This window comes from Eptatretus burgeri, chromosome 3 (assembly GCF_056783735.1).
Source record: "Eptatretus burgeri isolate ZD-2024b chromosome 3, Ebu_testis_v1, whole genome shotgun sequence".
In the NCBI taxonomy this organism is placed as follows: Eukaryota; Metazoa; Chordata; class Myxini; order Myxiniformes; family Myxinidae; genus Eptatretus; species Eptatretus burgeri.
Genome location: NC_140963.1, coordinates 18408997 through 18434820, shown reverse-complemented (window position 1 = coordinate 18434820; position 25824 = coordinate 18408997). Strand labels below are relative to the sequence as shown.

The window sequence follows — 25824 nt, the reverse complement described above, 5'->3', positions numbered from 1 at the left end:
CCATACACAATTGTTGCAAAATTAAACATGCCATTCGAAGTCTGAAGCCAGCCGACCATAGATTATTGTGTCTGGCCTTGCCATAATCATTATATTCCTGCTCTGGGCCTGCACGTCTCTCCCCCAATCAATATGATGCACCTTTCCTGCACTTACAATTCCTTACAGTAGTTCTGCTCAGCCTTTGCACCCTCGAACCCCCACCTCATAGTCTTTCAACATCAGAGATTAATCAGTTTAACTTTCCCAAACTTCGTTCAGGAGGCCTCTACATCTGGAAATACAGTGTTGTATGCCAGATGAAAATCTGTCTAGAACTCAAAATTGTGTCCACATAAAACTTTCTTTCCCATAGCACAAGTTTCATGATTCACCCACAACAACCCCCCCCCCACCACCTACCCCCTGCTCCCCGCTAAAGACAGAACAAGTCTTTCTCGATATAAATTATTGGTAATTTCACTGAAGTCGGACTTGGTATTGAAAGGCACTAGTTTTTATGAAAAGATGGATGTGAACAGAAAAATGTGATAAGGGCCAGAGTTATTAATTGTCAATCTGTGAAATGAGCCTTCAACTTGGTTTGACACCAATACTTTTAACTTGAATTAGTGGTTTTATGCAATGTTGTATTTGAAATGAAGGAACATTCAACTCGAAAAGTTCCACGATTCACACGATACAGTACCTGTAAGCAATCCAAGGAAAGAAGTGCAGCGGACTCGATCCCTGATGATGGCAGTGACGGATTCCAAGCCACTTATTCCATAAAACAGCAGCTGCAGGCTCTGGTGTCCACGCCCTAATTCCACAGAGACCAAGTTCACTAAGCGGTATGTGCTGGCAAGCTGTAACCAGGCCGATGGATCCTCTTCGGACCTACCAGATAGGGTAGTGGAATTGGGGTGGGGACAGGGTGTGGAGGGTGGGAGGGAGAGGGGGACGTGAAAATGACAACATGAAGCACTTGCTTAAAAGTAAATGATTGTCAGGTTTGTGTAACGGATATGCCAACAACCTATGACAAATATTTAATCCCATGGAAGCAATATTCAAGTTAATAGTCTGAAAAAAAATGCCAACTAATCACTATGAACAGTGAAAGGCCAGTTTCATCACAGGTAAACACACCTGATTTCTCCTGTGATCTCGAGGCAGTAGAGCATTGTGCTTGTGAAAATAAGCAGTGACTGGAACTCTTTTCTCTTGAAAGTGGTTACAGTCGATGTCTAAAAAAAATAAAAATAATAGGCACATCAAAGAAAATCTAATACGAGGTAATGGCTGAATTCAAGTAAAAACAAAATCGTCCGCATGGGTTGGAAATGACATCAAGCTTGCGATTAAATTCAGGAATATATATATATATATATATATATATATATATATATATATATATATATATATATATATATATATATATATATATATATATATATATATATATATATATATATATATATATATATATATATATATATATATATATATATATATATATATATATATATATATATATATATAAAATCAAAATATCTGATGGAGCATGACAAGCACTTCCCCAATCTCCAATGGACATAAAGTCATACACCAAAGCATCACCTCCAACCCAGAGGCTCACAGCGACTCTGTCAAACAGATAGATTATATGGTCAACATTGATTAAACATCAAACGGAACCGCCTATTCGGATTTCAGGCTTATTTACCCTCTATTTGACAGTCACCAGGCTGAAACCTCCGGATTGGAGGTGACGTTTTGTTGTCGGACTTTATGTCCATTGGAGATCGGGGGAGTGCTCGTCGCGCTCCACACATTTCGATTTACCCGCCGATCGCATCACATGCCTTCTAGTTGAATGGTTTGCATTAGTGGGAACAATCGTCTGGGTGGCAGATGGACTGTTGTTCTTTGTGGATTATGAGGTTTTACCATGCGAGACAATCTGTGGTGGATGCTCACCGTAACAGCCAGGAAGTACGATTGGTAAATGTATTGTCGATACTTTTCTCCCCATTGTTGCTTTTCTTCAAAATATAGTTTCAAAACAAAATGTACAACATCTTACAAGCAGCAGGTATCCTCTTACCAACAAGAAACAGCAAAACCTTTCGCTGTCACTTTCAAACACATTCAACTCGAAGTACAATTTTAATCGGTGATCCACTGATGCAAAGTCCTTTGGTTTGAGGTCTAAATCTGCAAAATATATTGAGAAAAAAATAAGTTATTAGTCATTTCACAATGTAACATTAAACATTCTTTGTATAGAAAGCAAACAATTAACTTTGTGGTACACTTGCACTCGATTACATGGTTTCACACAGCCATAGAGAAAAAGGCTGTTATCCAGGACTTTTAATACAAATGCTTTATCTAACAAGTAAAACTAGAAGGGCACTAGGTAGAGCACATACCTCCGCCACACAATGCCTGAACCAGTAGATCATATCGGGCCCAATTTTTTTTTTTTAATATGCTACATATCGTTTTTGGCCTCATCTCTCAAAAGTGAAAAATCACTTAAAAATTAAAAAGTTCTCACATCTAGATATAATATGTATTTGGATCTTCAACAAAAGCGAATCAATTCTTCCTTGTCACAAACCCAACGTGTCCATCAAGTTGCATCCGTCCACAATGTTTTGAGATATCATGCTACAGTATATATCGTTTTTAGCCCTATCTCTCAATGGTGAAAATCACTTTAAAATTATCGGATCCGGAACTACACAAAAATCTAATCAAGTCATCCTTGTCACAAACACAACCTGCTCACCAAATTTCATCCACATACATCCACAACTTTTTGAGATATCCTGCTCAAAGACAAACAAACAACCAGACAAACAGACAGACAGACAGACAGAGGTGAAAACAACCTCCTTCCACCTTCGGTCAGGATGTAATCAACCACAAGAATAAGAATGAAACTTTGTATGCTCTCTATTATTCCACAATCCATTGAATATTTCAGTAATACTGTTGCGAATCTGTAAGCCATGAGCACACAACATACAGGTCCTATTGATAAGTTATGTCGGTAAGTACATGTTGCCAGTTAGGGTCCCGACCCGAGTCTAATGGGTAATTAAATGTTCATGCGCTGTGCAGTTATTTTGATAGTGAGGGTTTTTCTTTTATTTTTATACACCAACATCAACGCCGACCACACCGCATTACCCTCACCTTCACTTCGCTTCCTTCACCTTGATCTGGCCAACGTCATGGTGGGTGGAGTTCAAGGAAGAGTCACGCGGCGGCCCTCGACCAATCAGCATGCAACGAGTGGGGTGACCGTCGCCCGGCCAATCAGATCCCGCGACAGGAGGAAAGGGCTCTGCGTGACGTCACCACGCCTCTGGGCCAATCAAGGAGCTTGCCGCCCGTTTTGGCCAGTGAGAGAGACGAAGAGCGATTTTGCGTGCCAAAACCAGCCAGTGAGAGAGGGAGGGTCACGAGGAGCCCCCCCCTCTGAAGAGGGGGGGTATACTTATAGGCACAGTCTGCACATTCGTCATCGTTCTGGGTCTGGAGCGGTCTGCGCGTTCGTCGTCGTTCTGGTCCTGGCAAGAAGTGTGAACATCTGCGCGCAGGGCGATTGAGTGCAAGGGTGTCTGCGCACGGAGTGGGCAGTGCCACGGAGGGTCTTCTCCCGCCAGCCTTCGCCCTGCCGACTTGGTTCGCCTGGATCGTGCTGGGGGTCCAGTTCTGCCCCGAGGACCTGGTCCTTGAAGACCGCACGAGGCGGACAGGTCTGAGATAGGCCTCAATAAAGACCATTTGGTCCGATCATTTTGGGTGTGTGCGTATGTGTGTTCGTGGCACCAGTCATATAAGTAGTGAATGGTACAAGTGCTTTTTGCTTGTATATACGTGCATTTATTAATATTTGGTTTAACTCTGCCCTTGCGTGCTTCCTTCGTTCCCCAATCATTATTGTGAATAAATACCTCGATTGTTAAATGTTTCAGCTCGTTCGTGTCGATTCCTTCATTGACTTAGTGTGCTGCGTGTTGGGAAATTAGCCAGGCCATTGCCATTGTAACGGGATATTTGGGACCGACCGATCTCGGCGATCAAACCGCTCGGATCGCACACGGTTCGAGTACGCTGAGCGGCTCGTTCCGTACGAGAGCATCGTCGAGGGTGAATTTCCCCGGTAGTTTGGACCACGTGGGTATTTAGGTAATTTGAAATTGGCAATCGACCATACCCCACGTCGTCTGTCTATTGGCGAATTTCGGTCCAATAAGGGACCCGTACTTTTCCGGAGTTTTCCGAAAAGGTACGATCTAAATTCGGGGTGATCGGTCGAGCCGACTCTACTGCTCCATCTAGCGGTCGTGCTCGCGGCCGACACCCGGCCCCACAACAATACACATGGTGCGGTTTACCGCACTGAATATCTCAACAGGAAAGGGAGGGGGGATGGGTGGACTTCACTTGCCCTGGTTTTTTTTTCAATGCCTGGCACTGCACTTGAAATTGAAATTGCCATCTCTGGGGAGGGGGGGGGGTTGGGGGTGTGGTGGTGGAGGGTGTCTGAACTTATCCCCCCCAATCCAAATATTTTTTTATTGGTGGTGATTTAAGAAGTGAGACTTTAACGTCTGATATTTAAAAACAATAAATGTATGCTGCATCCTTTTTGAGCACGAACTGATTTTGAAAAGCTTGTTCTAACCACACAAACGTACAAGATCAGTAGGATATCATGGTAAACATGATAAAAATGCAATGGAATTTGGTTTTCCTGGATCCGGGTCATCAGGCTATAGAAAGTGAATCGGGTGGGATTCCACACATATATATATATATATATATATATATATATATATATATATATATATATATACATATATATATATACATATATATATATATATATATACATATACATATACACATATATATATACATATATACATATACATATACACATATATATATACATATATATATATATATATATATATATATATATATATATATATATATATATACACATATATACATATATATATATATATATATATATATATATATATATATATATATATGTATATATATATGTATATATATATGTATGTATATATATATGTATATATATATGTATGTATATATATATGTATATATATACATATACATATATATATATACATATATATATACATACATATATATATACATATATATATACATACATATATATATACATATATATATACATATATATATACATATATATATACATATATATATAAATATATATATATACATATATAAATACATATATATATATATATATATATAAATATACATATATATATATATATATATATATACAAATACATATATATAAATATATATATATATATATATATATATATATACATATACATATATATATATATATATATATATATATATATATATATATATATATATATATACATATATATATATATATATATATATATATATATATATATATATATATATATATATATATATATATATATATATATATATATATATATATATATATATATATATATATATATATATATATATATATATATATATATATATATATATATATATATATATATATATATATATATATATATATATATATATATATATATATATATATATATATATATATATATATATATATATATATATATATATATATATATATATATATATATATATATATATATATATATATATATATATATATATATATATATATATATATATATATATATATATATATATATATATATATATATATATATATATATATATATATATATATATATATATATATATATATATATATATATATATATATATATATATATATATATATATATATATATATATATATATATATATATATATATATATATATATATATATATATATATATATATATATATATATATATATATATATATATATATATATATATATATATATATATATATATATATATATATATATATATATATATATATATATATATATATATATATATATATACATATACATATATATACATACATATACATACATACATATATATACATATATATATACATACATATACATATATATACATACATATATATATACATATATATACATATACATACATATATATATCTCACGTTACATTTCACAAATGATCTTTAATGCGAAGCAAGCAAAGTCATCAGTACGTTAAGGTTTAAACACAATGTGTGCATGACGTCATCAATAAAGCAGGTGTGTGTAATCACAAGACCTCCACCTTGAAAACCATGATTGAACCGGAAGGATTTTACTGGCAACCTGATAACGTCATCATCATTCTCCCGAGTCGACTTCCAGAAGCTGAAAGTCAACATCCTTACAGCTGGTGCCTTCAGCTGGATTTGAACCCACAAACACTGGGATACCAGCCCTATGTCCTCACTCGGCTATCATTGTACCCAGTAGTGCAATCATGGTGAGGACACACAGATAAATAAATAAATAAAAATTAAGGTAAAAGGTTATAAAGCACAAGTCATGGGAATGGACCCCCTTTGTCGTATGAAACCAAATTGTACCGGAACACAATCACCCATTGATAGATTACTGTGTGTGCTTCTTTGTGAATAAACCTCACAGGAGCCACCACACCAGGAGAAAGCCACTCAGAGTACAGGCAGTTATAGTGTGCCTTGTGATGGGAATTCAGGAACTGAAACACCGCATGAGGAGGGTATAAATGAACGTTTATACCCCAGAAGAATACTCCACACAAAAAACTGGCAATAATCTATACTTCAGTAGGATATGTGTGCAAGTAGAAGCTATAACCAGAGTTGGTGTCAAAGCCACCCAATGCTCACCTGTTTATACATTTATCGTTTTTAAAAGAGAAGTCTAATAATTAATATTTTTTATAAAGCATTGCAGTGAAGTATAATTATAAAGCAATATATGTATTTGTATATTGTAATCAGTAACAAGAGCATAAGTGAACACAATATACGCCCTAACAAGAAGGTATATACAGAATTGTGCTACTACATGGAAAACAGCATCCTGGTTGCCATGACAACCACTTTAGATGACGAACGCATGTCGCTACACACCGCAACACTGGTGTCAGGTCGTGGGACACAAACTCATCCCCCTCCTCGCGACACTGGTGTCGGAGAACGGGAAAAAGGGCTCTCCTATCTCCAGCTAAATTCACGGGAATCGGTCCAGGGGTGAGAGGAGCGACCCCCGATTCCCTCCAAATTACGAGCGATTTAAATTAACCCTTTACGAGAAATAAGATGGCGTCTCAAGGCGAGCGGGAGCCGGGGGTATTAAGTATGTGTAGTAATGTAGGATCCATGGCCCAGGTCGGTTCTTTTTATAATTATAACCCCACCACTAACTGTGGTCAGTGGGAGCGGCTTGAGCACGAACTTTGCCGGCAAACGGAGTCGCACAATGGCAGCGCGATCGCACCTCAGCGCAGCACGGAGCAGGCTGATATTAATGGCACAGCACGAGGCGTGAGCTCCCAGTCACCGGTTCAAGGCACGTGGTCACGGCATGTGCCATGGCAGGCGTGGCAGGATGACTATGCGAGCATTGGCAGGCTTCAGGCACAATTGGGGGATGTCTTGGAAAAGGTGAAGCGTTATGAAGAATATATCGAGGAGGTGCAAAGAGGAGTGGACGAGTCACAACGGCACGCAGACGAGCTTCAGAAAAATTACGTTTACGGGGGGACACAGCGATTGGACGATTTACTGGAACGAATTCGGTGGCAAAAACATGACTTGGCCAATAGAGTCGACAAATTATGTGGGAAAAAGAATTTGGTAGTGTTTTATACCCGTCAGTTGGAATATGCGAAGAGCAAACTGAACAAAAGAATAGAGGAACAGCAGATTGGTATCTCCCAGGAAAGGAAACAATGGGAGGAAGAATGGAAAACCGAGCTTGAAAAGAAACAAAAGGAGCACGACTTGGAAGTAAAACAATTAATGGAAAAATTCTTGGAGGAAGCAAGGCGGTTCAAAGAACTGGAGGGGAGAGTGAGGGAAATACAGTTGGAAGAGAAAAAATGTTAACACGATGGGGAGTTCGAACAATTGAAGGAAGAGGTAAGAACAGGCAATCAGGAAAGAGAAAGCCTAGAATGGAAGATAAAAAGAGGAGAGAGACAGCTGGAGGAAAGGACAGAGGAATTGCTGGAAAAGTCAGAACAGTTCAAAGAACTGCAGGGAGAATTGAGGGAGGAAGGAAAAAGGAAAACAAAGCTCGAAAAGGAAAAACGCAAACAAGATGGGGAATTGGAACTACTGAAGCGAGAGGTAAGGGCAAGCCAGTTTAAAAGAGAAATCCTGGAAGGGGAGATAAGAATGGGAAAGGAATGGCAGAAAAAACTAAATGAATACAGTAAAAAAAGGGACGAATTGAGGAGGGAAGCGGTAGAAAGAAGAGATGAAATGAGTGAAGAAGCACGCAAATTGAGAAAGGAATTGGAAAAGAAAGCTTCTGAGTTACAGAAACACCAAAACAAAGAGAGGGAATTACAAAACGAGTTGAGGATGGTGAGAGAAGAAAGAACGACAGCAGAGAATGAAACGTTAAGGAACCACACTGAGCAGATTGAACAATTAGAAGCCAAAGCAAAGTCGGAGTTTGCGGAGATGAGAAAGGAATTGGAAAAGAAAGTTTCTGAGTTACAGAAACACCAAAACAAAGAGAGGGAATTACAAAACGAGTTGAGGATGGTGAGAGAAGAAAGAACGACAACAGAGAATGAAACTTTAAGGAACCACACTGTACAGATCGAACAGCTGGAAGCGAAGGTCAGATTAAAGAATGAGGAACAAGAAAGAGTACTGAAAGAACAAGGAATGAGACAGGAGAAGGAAATCAGCCAACTGAAGGAAACCATGAGATTGCAGAATGAGATGCAAAAAAGAGTAATAATGGAAGAACGAATCAGACAGGAGAAGGAAGTCAGCCAACTGAAAGAAATAACGAGATTGCAGAATGAGGAACAAGGAAGACAGTGGAATAGGAAATACAAAGAACAAGGAATGAGACGGGAGAAAGAAATCCGTCAATTAAAGGAAACGATGAGATTGCAGAACGAGAAACAAGAGAGACAGTGGAATAAAAAACTGAAAGAGTATGAATTTGAAACTGAACGACAAAAGGAAAAAAATAGGTTGGAATACGAGGAGAAGTTGAAGGAGCAAGGAATGAAGCAGGAAGGAGAAATCAGGAGATTGAAGGACACAAGGAGATTGGAGAGGGAAGAACGAGAGGAACAATGGAATAGAAAACAAAAAGAACATGAATCTGAGGTTGACCAATTGAAAGAAAAGCTGAGGCTGGAGTACGAGGAGATAGACAAAGAACAGCGAATGAAACACAAAATGGAGATGAAACTGGATAAGGAAAGACAGGAGAGGAAACAAGGAAGAGTAATGAAACAGCAGCAAATGAAACACAAAATGGAGATGAACCAAATGAAGCAAACCATGAAACTGGATAAGGAAAGACAGGAGAGGAAACGAGGAAGAGTAATGAGACAGCAGCAAATGAAACACAAAAAGGAGATTAACCAAATAAAGCAAACCATGAAACTGGAGAAGGAAGGACAGGAGAGGAAACGAGGAAGAGTAGTGAGAGAACAGCGAATGAAACACAAGAAGGAAATGAGCCAATTGAAAGAAACGATGAGATTGGAAAACAAAGAGCAGGAGGAACAGTGGGAGAGAAAACAACAACTATATGAGTGTGAAATTGAACAACTAAAACGGAGAGCGAGATTGGAGTCAACGGAGATTGAGGAGCTCCGGAGGGAGAACGAACAGCTAACGGGGCTCAGAGAGAAAGAACGACTCAGATGGGAAGGAAAAAGGAACCAGGAAGAGACAGAAATAAGGAACAAGGAGAGAAAATGTAAAGAGACACGGGAGACAAGAGACGAGGTGAAAGTAATTGGGAGGGAGAGAAAAGAACAATTAAGACGGAAAGCAAGGAGGAGGTACGCGGAGATCGTGAAAGAGCAAGGAGTGAAACAGAGGGAAGGACGGGAGCGACTTAAGGAGAAAGCAAGGTTGACCTACATAAAGATAAGGGAAAGACGCCAGAAAGAAGCAGAGACTAATAGACACGAGGGGACAACAGAAACTAATAAATGTACAGAGACACGGGAGATGGGAACGATAGAGGAAAGACTACACGATGAAAACGGGGTGGAAGAAACTAAAGACGAACACACACGCACGGAGGTGGTGGAGGATAATGGGGGTGAGCTGGCGGACCGTGCAGGGACCCGGTGCGAGCAGCGGGATGGCCTCCTCCAGGAACGAGGGGAGGGAGTATGCCCCCTTGAAGCGAGTCATGACCAGGTGAGTTCGGTCGTGTCGAGCGAGGTTGAGGGGAGGAGTGCTGCGAACGGGTGCACGGAGAGCTTGGGGGATATAGAGGCCCTGGAGACCCTTGTGGGGACACGAATCCCCAGTGTGGTTGTCCCGGTGTGTGTGGTGCAAGAGGTGAGTGCGTCCCCGTGTGTGGAAGTGACCCCGTGTGTGAGTGGTGTGGTGGTGAGTGTGCCGAAGGGCGTGCTCCCCAGCACGCCGTGTGTAAGTGAGACACTGTGGGCGAGTGTCACCACGTGTGCAAGGGAAACGCCGCGAGTGAGTGGAGCCACGTGTGCGAGGGAGATGGCATGCGTGAGTGAACGGCCGAGTGCAAGGGAGACCGTGTGTGTGAGAGAGCGGTATGTAAGAGAGATGTCGGTGGGCATGTGTGAACATGCAGCCGCTTCTCCCGGGGTGAGTGCAATGGAATGGTGTATGAGCGTCGTGACACGCAGGTGTGCGTGGGTTGAATGGAGGCGACGACGGCGACATGTGAGGGACAAAAGCCGAGTAGCGGCTTTAGATGTTTTGCGCACCGTGCCGGGTTTACCCAGCAGCGAGCGCGAGGTCCGTGCTGTGCAACGCATGAGGCCCCCACGTGCTCGCTTACGAGAGTGAAGTCCCGGTCCGGAAACGAGCGCGGTGAATGTTGCCCATCCCGTGACGGACAAAGTTTAGGCAGGATTACGGATTTGGACCGGACGGGTTCTCCACGCGGGCGGGTGTGTTAAGCTCCCACGGGTAAAGCACATGTGTTCGCGTGGGGAACCCCTCGAGATGTGAGGCTTGTTTTTTTTATGCGCCGGGTGACGTCATGGCTGCGTGTGTGGTTGGAATCCGGCAGGAGGGTGAATCCCTGCCGGATGGTACCGTCCAAGAGGGACGCGAACGGCTGCCATGACATCACGCCACAGGTGCGCGGATGTGAATTGCCGCGCTGGTGCACAGGTTGCGAGTTTCCGCGCTGGTGCTGCGCATGTGGGAAAAAGAAAGGCAAGCCTCACTTTCGGGTGTACAGGATTCCCCGGGCAAGGGGTGGAAGACCCCCTGGCCTGGGCACAGGATGAAACTAGTTAGGGGGAAGGGTTAGCTTAGTTAGACCGACTTCATGGGGCAGGGGTAAGTCCTCATGGAGTCCGTGGAATGATTAGTTAGAGGGATTGTTAGTGAGATTTAGGTTGGGAAAGTTATTTTAGAGATTTGGAGACAGTGACAGACTGTGGATATGTAGAGGGGACGTAGTTTAGCTACGTAGTGTTAAATGGAACGTGCTATATTTTAAGGGACGACGTGGGAGCACGAGTTAGTTAGGGGATGTAGTTAGGATGGCAGAGTTTAGCGGTGTGTGTGTTGAAGAGTTGGTGAGTGAAGTGGAAGCATGTGCTTGTTGAGTGAGTGAGGCCAGCGGGTCTGTGGGAGTGGAGCGAATGGGGAATGCATGGTGCGATGAGTGATTGGGGGGAGAAGTGACTCCCGCCCAAGGGACCCCGGGGTCAGTATAAAGTAAGTTAGCTGGGTTAGTCAAATTGGAAAATGGAAGTCGTTTTGCTGTTGGTGGGAGTGTAGGCTCAAAACCCGTTTGGAGGGGTGCAGGAGCCCTGTTGACGGGCTGGGAGCGTGGCTGCGAAAGGTGAGTATCGCTGAGTGGGTACCCCGGGCAACAGGCTAGTCGGCCGCGGTAGGCCAAGGGCCCATGGGGGGGCCGGGATAGCGTAGTGGGCACGGGTGCGCCTGCTTGGTGCGGGGGCCCGGGGCGCCGTTAGCCGCGTGGGCAGTGTTGTGGGCACGGGTGACCCTCGGAAAGGGGCCCGGGAAGCCAGCCTGCCACGTGTGCGTTTCAGGGGAGGTGCCATGGGGGGCACTCCCCGGTGTTTAGGGAGCTGGTAGGCTCGGAGGCAGTGTGCCATCGCCCGGGGGTGCCATCGTCGGAGAATCGGCAGAGGGTCGTGCCTGCCAAAGGGAGCCACGCGTCCCAGCCATGAGACCGTGTGAGGGCACGGAAAGAAAATTGGGGGGCGAGGCCCGAAATTGTGAGGACACCAACACAGGCGACGGGAATCTGGGTTTTTAGAACCAATAGTTTAAGCGAGAGGCGCTTGTTGAAAGCCCCGGGGTAGATTAACAGTTAAATGGATAGGGTAGAATAGGAAGTGTACCCCTCCGCACCATCCATCCCCTCGCTCTCGTTGTGGGCCGCTGGACCCACTTTGTGTTATAGATCGCTGAACTCTGGGGAGGCCATCCTGAGGCTTCGTTGGGCCTCGACACAGGACGCTAGCTCTCCCTTATTCCCCTCCGGGAAGGGAACGTGGGGGTTGGGAGTAGGCTAGTAGACAGGATAGGTTAGCCGAACAAGGACGATAAAGGGGGTTAGGGGACGATTTATAGTGGGGAAGTAAAAATAAAAACAACAAATAAAAAATAAGTTGGGGCTAAATTGGGGTTTGACAAATTAAGGTAGTGGGTATAGACTGACAGGCAAAGGCGATAGGTTGGGAGGGAGACAGTAGGCAGGTCCGAGCCCGCCTTCTGAGTGGCCAGCACCACCGCACCCCCTCCACCAACCTCCACTGCAAGGCAAAGGCCGGCCCACTTCATCGGCTGGCCGTGTTTTGCTTCAAGGCCTGTGCCGGCCACTTCATCTGCTGGCTGTGTTCCTTCAAGGCCTGTGCCGGCCAGATCGTCTGCCGGCTGTGTTTGCCTGCAATGGCCTTGTTCTGCAGGCTGTGGTTGCCTGCTCACCTTTGCCATACCATGTCCACTGCCCCTGTTCACCAGCCCCGTTCAATTTTTGCTTTGCCCCCCCCTGTTCATTTCCATGTGCGCCAGGATCAAGGCAACAGTTTGCAAGCTGCGAGAACTGCCCTGTTGGCAGCTACAACACGGGCCTGCAGTGGCAGCCCGTGCACCGTGTTTGCGTCCATCCATTCATCCATGCATCCATCCATTCGTTGTGTTCATTGCATGTGCCACTTGAGCTGGCACAGAGACTGCGTTTGTGCAGCCCATGCACCGTTGTGGTTCACTGGGTTCATTTCAAAAGGGAAGGACTTGGACTGCGTGTGAGCAGCCGGCCACGTTCCCTGTCACCTGCATTGTTTGAGCCAGAGACTGCATGCGAGCAGCCTGGCTCCCTGCTAACTGCTTTCTTTTTGCAGAGTCCATTGATCCTGGGCCATGGTTTAGTGTAAAATTTGTAAGTTAAGGTTAAGATGTACTGTAAATATGAGTGCGCCCCCGGCATGTCTGTCTTAGCGCCGGCAATTTTATTTAAGTGGTCCGTGTGAGTGAGTTTGTTTAGTTAGTTACTCAGCCCTCAGGTTATTTATTTTGGGGACACGAATACCATGAATGTCGCACTCAGGGATCCGTAGGTAAAATGTACTCGGGGAGAACTACACATGATGGCACACGAAAATTTGACGACTCGGGACGAGTCTGTAAAAAGGGGAGGGGGTAGTGTTGTGGTTGAGGAAATTCGCAAACCACCATTCAGGTCCGGTAGGTGAGATATCTCTGTAAGTATATGTGTAGTTAGCCCAAACCCGTTGTTTAGAGGGAATAAATGTCATTCATTCGGGCTGCGACCCTTTAAGATAGCCGTTTTTCTGTTCTATCTTTATTTTGAGCCAACCACGTCTCAACCGCCATCACACAACAACCACCAACCGCAACGCCGCTTCACAACAACAACGCCAACAGCCACGACCTTTACCGTCACAACTCGCTCTCGCAACCATCGCATCACCACCATTCCAAGCGTCACCGTGGCCAGGGACCGCCACTTTAGACCCTCCACCACCTTCACCTCTCCTTCTGCGGCCATTCCCGCACCGCTTGTGAACGCCGAGCGTCAGGCTGTCCTGGCCTCGTGCGGGGTGCGCGCCAAGCCTCGGGTGCAAAAAGCGGCCTTTCCAAGGAGAGGTCGGATCAGGAATGATTCACGCCCACTTCTGTTCCGTCCTATCAGCGAGCGCGGGGCGATTTGGCCCCGCCTCCAGGCGCGTCGGAGTAGAATCGATATATGCAAATTCGAGGATCAGGAATGATGCACGCCCACTTTTCCTCCGTCCAATGGGAGAGCGTGGCTCCGCCCCCGAGCCGATCCTGATCCAAAAATCTGCATATGGTTTCTCCTGTCGCACTATAAAGCGCCGAGCGCGGATCGAATTGGGTCGAGTTGAGAGTTTTCTGGCTCGGGCGAGTTGTGGCGGCAAAGCGTGGCAGCAGCAGCAGTCAAGATGGGGTTCGGAGTCTGTCGGGGAGCTGCGGAGAGGGGAGGCCGGGAACGCGGTCGAGGTCGCAGTGGAGTCGCTCGTCGCGGAACCCAAGCAAGCCAGATATCCTCTTTCCCCAGAGCATCAACAACCCCCCCGTTTCCCCCCGCGCTGAGATAGTGCGAGAAGGGGGCCCCGTTCCCACCCCATTCCAAGCAGTGCCAGCGAGGCCCGCGGAGGAGCGCGGAGTCGGGGCGCCGCCACCATTTTGCGGCTCATCACCAGACGGGTAGGCTCAACGCGGTCTCGGCCCCAGGCCCGTCTGCCCCCTTGTAGTTGAGGGTGGCCCCTTTTTCTTTTGCTTTGGAGTATATGTGTTGTCGGCGCCGTCTGTAAAGTAAAACTGTGTAAGTGTTGCCGTGTGCTCGCGTAGTCGGTAGTAGATCTGCATTGTTTCTTTTGTTGCATTTGCTTTTGGTGCATAATTGTTGTGTTCTTTTTGTTACATTTGCTTTTGGTGCATAATTGTTGTAATTGTATATGTGTGCTTTCCGTTTTCCGCGGAATAAATGTGCCTTATGTTGAACTGTTTTTCCCGTTTCGCTTCGTCTTTTCTTTAATTGAATCTCCATCTTACTTCACGTAAAGGGTTGGTAGTGGGCTAAATACGCCCGAGAATTAATCGGAACCGTCGAGGTTGACGATAACACCGCTCGGTTATCTCGATAGTATGGAACGGGTCGCTTAAAGTGGCCCGTGTCCGAAGTCGACCTGCGGCGAGGTGCGATTGCCCGGTCTACTCTCCGTGTGGGTACTTAGGTAGGTCGAATTTGGCGAACAACCCTATCCCACGCGGGGGGCCGATTGGCACGATCGTGGTGAGGCCGAAAGGCCCACCCGTGACTAGTTCCCGGCGTTAGTCCGAGAGGGTCACGACGGAATTGTCCGTCCGGTGGGCGACGTGCCGCGATTCGAGTTACGTGGCCGTTCGCACGCCGGCGGGCGCGAATTTGCAACAATATGTGTATATATATATATATATATATATATATATATATATATATATATATATATATATATATATATATATATATATATATATATATATATATATATATATATATATATATATATATATATATATATATATATATATATATATCGGGCGTATAAAAAAGTGTGGTAGATAAAAACATTAGAAAGGAAACTAGAGGGGAGCACTCGGGAGAGTGCAAAACCTCCGTCGCCAATACTGCTGGGTCACTCAAGTGAACCTTATATCTTATTCATTAAATATGTCAACAGTGCTGACAGCTATAGTTCTTTTCTCCAACATTTTTTTTTTGGGGGGGGGGGGTTGGAAATCACTTAAAACATGTAGAAATGCAAAAAAAAGAAATCGAAATTTTGGTGAAAAAAACGTTGCAAAAATTTTTTTTTCTCTAACAATGTTTTTTTTTGGGGGGGGGGGGGTTGGAAATCACTTAAAACATCATCGACCGAGAATTAACAAGGTCCAACTACACTTTTTTAAAGTTTGAGAAAAATGAAATCAAAAATTCAAAGTGGAATTGCCGCTATCTCATAACATTTTATTTTCATATCGTGTGCTACATAACAGGTACATATAAAGGTTACATAAAATAATCTTACTTAGTTTCCTCTGTTGACCTTCTACATGGACTTCTAAATTTGAATGAAATGTCAGATAGACCCTGTTAATTCTCGGTCGACATGTCGAAATGCAAAAAAAAAAAATTTTCTCTAACAATTTTTTTTTGGGGGGGGCGGGGTTGGAAATCACTTGAAACATCTTGAAATGCCAAAAAAAAAACTTCTCCAACAATTTTTTTTGGGGGGGAGGGACCAAGTCCAAAATCTAATGGCATGATCCTTGGACCATACCTAACCCCCCCCCCCCTTCCCACCAAGTTTCGTTGAAATCCGTCGAGGAGTTTTTCCGTAATACTGTTCACAAACAAACAAACAAACAGAAAGGGGTGAAAACAGTAACCTCCGATCTTCGATGGCGGAGGTTAAAAATAACTTGCATTAAAAAATTTAACATTTTCACGCTCATGCCGGGGGTATCGCTATAGCTCTCTGTTCTTCGAACAGGCGAGCTCGAAAGGAAACTGCCACCGATTAATGATAATAATAATAATAATAATAATAATAATAATAATAATAATAATCATGGTTGAGGTATAGCCTCAAGCTGAAACTCTCTAAAAGTGTGTGTTCTTTACTGATTGTCAAGGGTCTACCTGTCCTTCACATTAGGTCACAGGTAGCATCTGCTTGGCAGATGGTGAACAACACTCTCGTACAAAATAGATGTGCAAATCCAGATACCCTCAAACACAGAGCAGCAAGTCTACGGCCAATTTATTAGAAAGTTACAGAATTAATAAATTGCACCTGATAAAGTCTTTAAAATTCACAAACAGGCTGACCTCTGGACATCACTTTGGATTCCGTCCTAGTCGATTAACTCTGCAGATGCTGCCGATTCCCTCTCAACAATGGATGGAGGCTGAATATTAAACATGACGTTAGGGTTGTCTATCTGGAGATATCTAAGGCATTTAAAAGTGTGGCACACCACTCTGCTTTCCAAGTTTTCTGCAAGAAGACCACCTGACATGCAAGACCACCTTCAATCCTGGCTTACACATTTCCTCCATTCACACAGTCAGCATGTAGCACTCAATGTAATTGTCATCTCCTCTCCAGATAGAGCCTGGAGTTTCACAAGGTAGCATTTTGAGTAAAAACCTTGGTCCTCATACACTTAAATAACCTCTGTGATAACTTGGATAACCCTCTTTTCGTCCTTGCAGAATACATAACTTTATGATGTACCCAGTCTTGATGACGTGATAGCAGCTGCTGTTGCTATCTCAACGTGATAGCAGCTGCTCTCGACTCACCTGGAAAGGATCAGACGCTGTTTGTGTGATAAATGGAACAACAGGGATCATGCGGTGTGACATTTTGTGATATTTGACAAAAGCCATAAAAACTGCGACATTCTGTGACGAAACAGATTTTATGTGACAAAATGTGACAAACTAGGTTTTCATGTGACAGTATTGAGAGAATTGTGGCACATTTGACAAGAAAGTTTTGTCCGTGCCAGCTTTGTACCAGATATATCACGATGACTATCCTTCGAGAGCAAACTTTTTATCGGTGGTCACCATCAACAAGGTGAGAGGTAAGATCAACACACATTCTCACGTAAAGTTTTGTTCATTTTTGCGCTTTATTATAAGTGATGTCGCGGTTTCTGTTTGTTCATTTTTGCGCTTTGTTTATCACTTATACCGCAGACTTCTTTGCATTAACACTGTTCAGTTAATAATACTTTTTGCTAACACTGGAACGGGAAACTCCGGGAGCTAAAAGGGTTCTTGGTTACAAGTATTCATTTTTAGAAAGGAATGATATCAAACTGGACAAGAGTGATCGACTATGCTGTATGTAACCATGTTAATTAGAGACCTGACCGTCAGCACCGCAGCTATTTCATCACTACGCCTCCTGTCATTCGATGCTGAACATTTACGCTTATTGTGCAGATTCCTGGACTAAAAACAGGTATGTTAGATGTCTGATGCCAAATACATGGAAATTAAGGACCACAACATAAAATTGCTCAGATTAATCTGGGACCGAAATTGGACGGCCGTCTAGTATCGGTTCCAGCCTACATGTGTAAAGGCTTTAGATGGGACGGTCGTCCTCGAAAAGTGGGGGCATTACGTAGTAATAGTACAAAGCAGGAAATAGAGATACATTATGAAATTAGGAGCATTTTGTGGTCCTTGAATTCCAATGATGTTTTGTGCTCAGAATCTGCTTTATCAGACGACGTTAGTCTGCTGCTAACATGTTTCGTTAATTTCTGCACAACAATGAACGCCCAGACTGATGTTTTTCATCAATAACACGAAAGAACATATCGATTGAACAATAATTGCTGAACATTATTATGGGTGTTACACTTCATTTGTGGTTGAAGTACACTATATGACCACATATAATTATTTTGTCAGGGCTCACGAGGGTTTCTGATTTTTTCAGCTGTCGATCATGAGTAAAAGGAACACCGCCTTCAAAGTGTCCATGTTGGATGTGGAGGACTCCAATCAAAACCCTATACAAAACTGGGCGAAACCCCACGACAATCCGCTGTCTTCTTTGTCAGGAGGTCGTGAGCATTGCTCAGAGGGGGAAGGACCAGCTTATCCGTCATTCCAAGACTGGTACACATATCAAGCGAAGACAAAACAATTTGGGTGATGATCGAGAATTGAAGCGACGAGTGGATACGCAGAGGAATATACAGACCTGTTTTGCTAGTGGCAGCGCGGGTGTTGACGATGGACGGGAAGACAGGCAAAAGCGGAGCTTAAATAACAATGTGACCTATGCGGAAACAATGTGGTGTGCCAATGTTTCAGTGAATAATTTGTCCTTTAGACTCTCAGATTCTATGATTGCTATGTTTCCTCGCATGTTTCCTGACTCGAAGATCGCGAAGGAGTTCCAATGCACTTCAGACAAGACAGCGTACGTAGTTTCGGATGGAATGGGGCCGTATATGCATACTCTAATTGAAAATGAAATAAGGAACTTTGCTCCAGCATACAGTATCCAGGTTGATGAGGCAATAACTGCTAAACATTGGAGACAGTTCGATGTGATCGTCCGTTACTGGCCAGCAAAGAGTGATCGTGTTCGTGTAGAACATCTGGAGTCGTTCGAGATGGGTCATGCTGATGCTACTAAACTCAAGGACAACGTTGTTCGATCTCTCAGCGGTCTGTACCATGACAAGTTGTTGCAAATTTCCTCCGATGGACTTAATGTCATGAAATCTCTGCAGAAAAAGGCTATGGAAGAGATCAATCCGAAAATGATCAATATTGGCGCGTGCAACTTGCACAAAACAAAAGCCACAATGCCTTTTCTAGTGCATTGGAAAAATTCAGCTCTGAGATCGAAACTATAGTAATTGACGTATTCTATCTTTTCAAATACTCAGCTGCTCGGAGAGAAGCCTACGAGGCTGTGCAGAAATCCAAGGGCATTAAAGGACATGTCTTTCTCCTCCATGTGTCTTCGCGATGGACGACATTGGAAGACGTCATAGAAAAACTGATGGAGTAACTTCCGGCTTTGACAGAGTATTTTCTCAGAACTCTTACTGACAGAGAGGGAGAACGACAGAATCAAGAGGATCTGCGGTGTTTTGAGTAACAAGCTTCTCAAGTGTGAACTGCTATTCATGAAATCCATCCTGTCCATGTTCAACCGTTTCAATAAGTTGATAGAGAGCGAGTGCTCCGCTCATCCACCTACTCTACGATGAAATGAACACACTGGTTCTATTGCTGATGCGACGCGCCCTGACTGAAGGAGCTATTGGTCGAAAGACTGGAAAGCAACTTGGAAGCATCGATCTAACGAATCGCGATGTCTGGCTTCCAAAAGTGGACATCGGAGAACGGCTTCACGGGAGATAAAAGCCATGAGAGAATCCAAAAGAATATCCGAGGGGAGTTAACTGGATTTCTTCAAGAGAGCCAAACTGTTTTATTCAGAGGTGATCGGTAAACTCCTTAAAACATTCCCAATGGACAACCAGCTCTTGCATGACCTACAAGTTCTTCATCCTTTAGCTCGGCAGTCAGAATCGGCTAAGCAAGCCATCAAGCGTGTTGCCATTGGCATCAAAATGTTCTCGAGAGATAAAATTGACGCAGTATCTGATGAGTGGTTGGAGTACTCGAGCGAGGACATACCGGAAGGCTGGTACACCGATAATCCACAGGTCAGCACTTCCGAAGACGAAGATTCTGATGAGGACAACACCGACGCCAATGCGGGAAATGTAAATGGAAGAGTTGATGTGTACTGGTACAGAGTCGGCAATATGAAAAGACCTAGTGGTCAGTTGAAATACGCCAATCTGATGACATTGGTTCGGATAGCCTTCACATGGAATCATGGCAATGCTGATGTTGAGAGGGGGTTCAGTAAGAACAAACTATTGCTCACATCTCATCGCACCCGGCTCACTATGCCTCGCATCAATGGACTGTGGACAGTAAGTTCATATATGAAGAGATTTGATAACAAACCACAGATGCTGCCTTATTCGGAGGAACTGATATCAAACACTCGGAAAGCAAGGTCGGCGTATATGACGCGAATTGAACGGGCGAGACGGGCCACAAAACGACCAGTGGAAGCAATTGCTCCGAACGACTCTCAGCAGGAGGTTCAAATTCTGGCCAAGAAAAGGAGGGCTGAAGCACTGTTGGCGGAGGGCATGACGATGCTCAACAATGCAGTGAAGGGAGAATCTGAGAACCTAGTCACCAAAGTTGCGGCTGCGAATGCTACCATCCAGAATGCCAAAAAAATGTGAGATGGGGCCAATAAAGAACTGAATAACCTGAAGAAAAATAAATAGCACTTTCCTCCCGAGCTTTCCGATGAACTGGTACCCCGGTATGACAGAATGAGCGACGTTGTGGAATTACGAGAATGTTGAGTTGTTTGGAATTAAAAGAATGTTAAAAAGTGATCCTGGCTTGTCCAATCTGTGCGTCTAAAACCCCAAAATGGACTTTGTATGTGACAAAACGATTTTTTTGTGACGTGACAGACTGGAAATTGCCCGCATGATCCCTGGAATAAGTCATTCAATCAGACAAACATCGTATTCTCATCCGTTCTGTGTGGAAGGATCGTTTCATAACCCTACCTGTGTTTCCACAATCATCCGCAGTGAGAGCTTCCGTCCCTTGAGCTTCAAGGCCCTCCAGTCACATACTCCCCTGGGCAGATCATGGATCCAAGCTGTCTTCCAAGGTCAGCCAAAGACTGGACATCCTCTGTTGCACCAGGTCCTTCCTTCGCAAGTCTGAACTTCAAACAACTCTTCACGGCCTTTGCCAATCACTCGATGGAATATTATTTTCCCCAATTGGCTGGGGTCTCACCACTTCTCACCTCTCTCATTGCTGTGGAACACAATGCACTCTCCTACAGAGCAGCTGAAGCACAAGGTCTGCTGCCATTCAATCACAGACATGTTGGGGATCTCGATATATTTTTTGTTTTAACATCTATTCTCGCCTTGCTCTCTTTGCCCCGTCAATGCTCAGTCTCCACAGTTCCTCAAGGATGCAGGCAGGCATTCTTTCAGTAACCCCCTCATTGTTTATCGTTAAAAAAAATCCACACTTACCACATACATCCACAACTTTCTTTCACTTCTCTCCTGCCTGTGGAGGTGCAATCCCACTCTTCCTTCTTTAGCTTCATGGTGGCAGTTCAAGTGTCATCTTCTTTATTCCCATTAACCTTCCGCATCAAAGATCTCTTACTCACAGGCTACCATGTTCCTCTCCTCTCACCTCCTTTTATCATTCATTTCCTTGCTTGTTACGTCCATTGGCTGTCCCACCGTCTATACGTCACCTTTCATACCCTCCATTGCATTACTTTATGCCTGGTGTTGACTTCATGGTTAGGGTGGTGGGCTTGAGATCCCAGGATCCTAAGTTCAAATCCTGCTCAGCTGTTGAATTAATACCAGGTGGGGTTAACTCTGCTTGTCATCCTTCCGAGGTCGGAAAAATGAGTGCCAGCATGCTGGTATCCTGCATCGGAGTGGCGACCCATCCAGGATTGTGCCCAATAGCCAAGGAGACTGCTTAGGCAGCACCAACGCTCCACACAGAGTTTGGTCCGAATGGATGGATGGATGGTTTGCATTACTATCCTGCTCTTGCAGGAGCCAACGCTGCACACAAAAAACTCTACGTAAAGCAAAGGAAAACAAACACAAAACACGAGCACATAATTGTCCAACACAATCACCTTTGCTTTGCATTTTTCTGTCATCATCCGTTGTAACAATACTGCATTCAATGAGGTCGATGCAATTACTCGGCTTTAGCTCCTGTTATACATTTCCATAAATATTTCCAATGCTGTATAATTATATTTATCAAGTCTCCAAATAAAATAATAACTTCGTTTTTGCGATAAACGTCAAAACGGCATGACACAAGTCCTGTTCGTCGTGCTTCACAGTGCTGTGTGCCACCATTGAAGGATGCTCAACACCAAGATGCCTTCTCACTACAAGATCACAATTAGTCTCTCACTGAACCTCCAGAAACTGGATTCTAAATCAACATGATATCATTTGCATATAAAGTACCAAAAATAATGTTGAACTGCTATTACGATGGACTCACCAATGCCATGCATCAGGCTGTCAAGGTTACCATTGTGAAATGATGCTCCACATGCCTCCACCGGTCCCTGTTGTTCATAGCTGTAACTCCCAGCCAAGTTTCTGCTCCAGTCATGCTCTGAATCTTTCCCATCATATTCCACAGATTGTGGTTGGCGAGTAACTCCATAGCTTGAAACGTTGTCTCGACCCAGACACGAAAGCAATGGCTGCAAGGTTTCTTCATGAGCGGTCACGTATTCATCGGACGTGCTGGTTTCTGCGTACACTAACTGGTTTGCAGCGGCGTTGGCAACCGGAGGATTATTCAGGGATGCTTCTGTTTCTGATGGAAGGCCACAGATGTCACCAGAACCTCGAGTGACAGATAAGAGGCTAGAATCAGTCACAGAATGAGAATCCACGTCATCCATGTAAACGGTGCAATAAATGCTGGGGTTGAAAGTTGTGCTCCACGCCTCGTTTCGATTGGTCGTTTTTGAAGGCAATGCAGGTGTTTCAGTGCGAGCAGATTTGGGGGTACTGCTGTGAATATCATCAGAAAGTACCACAACCACCTGCAGGCTGCCACAAGAAGGGCACAGGTTTCCTGCAGCAAGATTCAACACAGAAATAATCAAAAAAATGAAACAGCAAAATAACGATACCGAGTTCAGGCAATAATGAGCTTAATTATATTACTCACTTGCAACAATGAAATGTATATAAAAACATACTTAACAAAAAAAAATGTGTGTGTGTGTGTGTGTGTGTGTGTGTGTGTGTGTGTGTGTGTGTGTGTGTGTGTGTGTGTGTGTGTGTATAATATATACATATATATTGTTGCGGTCCGGCGGGGTGAGAAGACCACGAAGTGGGGGAAACTACGTCGATTCCCACCAGACTCCCCAGAATTGTAGGGCGTCGCTTACGGATAATTCCGTGACGTGGCGGGTCGCTTAACCGACCGTGGACGCCAATAACTCAACCGCGTGACCTAGGGTCCTCCCACCTATGGGTTAATCGGGTTACATAATTAACCACGTGGTTTAACCACCGGGGAACCAGGCCCTCGGTACGCCTTGTCCGAACCGGATCACTCTACCGGATCGGATGCAGCTGAGCGGCACTGCCAAGGACGTACTGGCTAAAAGGAACGGACCATTGGGAATAAAGACCCGGCTAAACTTGGATTCGAACCATGCTGGACCAATGAGAGAAAAGACAAAGGCGAGCTGGGAACATACCTCATGACATTTATTTATTAACAGCAAGCGAGGAAAAGCATGTAGAACAACAAAGATTTATTGGGTATGTAACGCAGGGAAAGAGGAGAGAGGTGTGGTGCGGCAATAATACAAGCAACTTACTAAAGCAAACACAGTGCAAACTTGATGTGAGATTAATTACAGAAACAACAATAAGGATCTTCTGCAGGCTTACTTAACAGACAGGCGCCAGCACACTCAGACATACACAGAAAAAAACCCCCAATGAGAAGGGACTTTTGCAGCCAGGGAGGGAGGGGAGTTGAGGTTATAGCTTTCAGTACCTGGGCGTTTCTGGGGAGGGATGCTCCGTGGTGTGGTACCTGACAATAGTCGCGTTGTTCTGGCCACAGCCGCACATGTAGAGATCGTGTTCTGAAGGAGGAGCTTGAGTGGAGAAGGGTGGAGTCCAGAGGGCGAGGGTGGAGCAGTAGGCGGAACCAGGCAGGAGGTGGTTCATCGACGTCATGTGGGCGGAGACGAGGAACAGGAGGTGGTTCGTCGATGTCATGTGGGCGGAGACGAGGAACAGGAGGCGGTTCGTCGACGTCATGTGGGCGGAGACGAGGAACAGGAGGCAGTTCGTCGACGTCATGTGGGCGGAGACGAGGAACAGGAGGCGGTTCGTCGATGTCATGTGGGCGGAGACGAGGAATAGGAGGCGGTTCGTCGACGTCATGTGGGCGGAGACGAGGAACAGGAGGCGGTTCGTCGACGTCGTGTGGGCGGAGACGAGGAACCGGAGGCGGGCCGTTGAGGCGAGACATGGGCGGAGTCGAGAAGCAGGAACACTCCGCGTGAAAACACCCACACCGAGCACACACACACACACACACACATTTCTCAACACCCCACCTTCACGGAAGACTTTTCCGAGTTTTATAGAGCCCGGAGCTCGGGGTATGGGCCATGCTGAATCCGACGTCATCGCCTGAGTCGGCGTTCTGACTGGCCCCGACCCCTCACGTGGTTCGCCAGCCTGGGCCGGGTTTCGGGCAGACGCCGGTTCAGCCCGCCCACCTGGGTGCTAAAGCGTACGTGAGTCGCCGCACATGTCTGGTTTTGTGTAGACGGTGGAAGCTCAAAGCGCTAGTCCAGCCCAAAGCACATGTCGCGGATTTTGCTTCAGAAAAGAAAAAGAGTGAGGATGAAATAAAAAGGGAAAAATGATTTAATAACCTAACTATTAGACCATCGCAACGCACTCCCTTGTCTTCCCACTCAACAAAAGGAAGGGGTCTATCTACACGTACATTAATGGCATAACTGTCTCGGGACACCTATCTGTTGTAGGCATGCGGTTTCGAGAACCACAACAATATATATTATATATATATATATATAGATATAGTCAAAGCTCGTTACTATGCCACCTCGCTTCTATGCCACTCTCGCTATTATACCACTTTTGCTCGGTTCCGACAAGATTCAATACAAAATGCCGCGAAGAAGGAGCCGAATCAGTCCAAGTTGGCCAGGGTGATTAGCAAGAAATGGGGCGTCGAAGTTAAGAGAACCACCGTGAAGGGCATTCTCAGCAAGAAGGATGCAATCGAGGCTGCAATCAAAGCTGGATTTCCATCGAAGCGCATGAAGTTGACGCAGGCTCACGACCCGAAGCTTGATGAGGGAGTGCTCATGTGGCTGAA

At 44.3% G+C, this 25824-nt stretch overlaps 1 protein-coding gene across 4 annotated transcripts in view; it reads right to left on the bottom strand.

The window, feature by feature from the left end:
* The window catches only part of STK11IP (serine/threonine kinase 11 interacting protein), a 107357-nt gene that overhangs the window by 10183 nt on the left and 71350 nt on the right, over nucleotides 1–25824 (bottom strand). For all 4 annotated transcript variants that reach the window (XM_085872550.1, XM_085872551.1, XM_085872552.1 and 1 more), the window contains 4 exons: nucleotides 22930–23517; nucleotides 2090–2199; nucleotides 1132–1229; nucleotides 689–879 (listed from right to left, as the gene is read on the bottom strand). In XM_085872550.1, the coding sequence (XP_085728676.1) occupies nucleotides 689–879; nucleotides 1132–1229; nucleotides 2090–2199; nucleotides 22930–23517 (987 nt within the window). The remainder of the gene's footprint in view (nucleotides 1–688; nucleotides 880–1131; nucleotides 1230–2089; nucleotides 2200–22929; nucleotides 23518–25824) is intronic.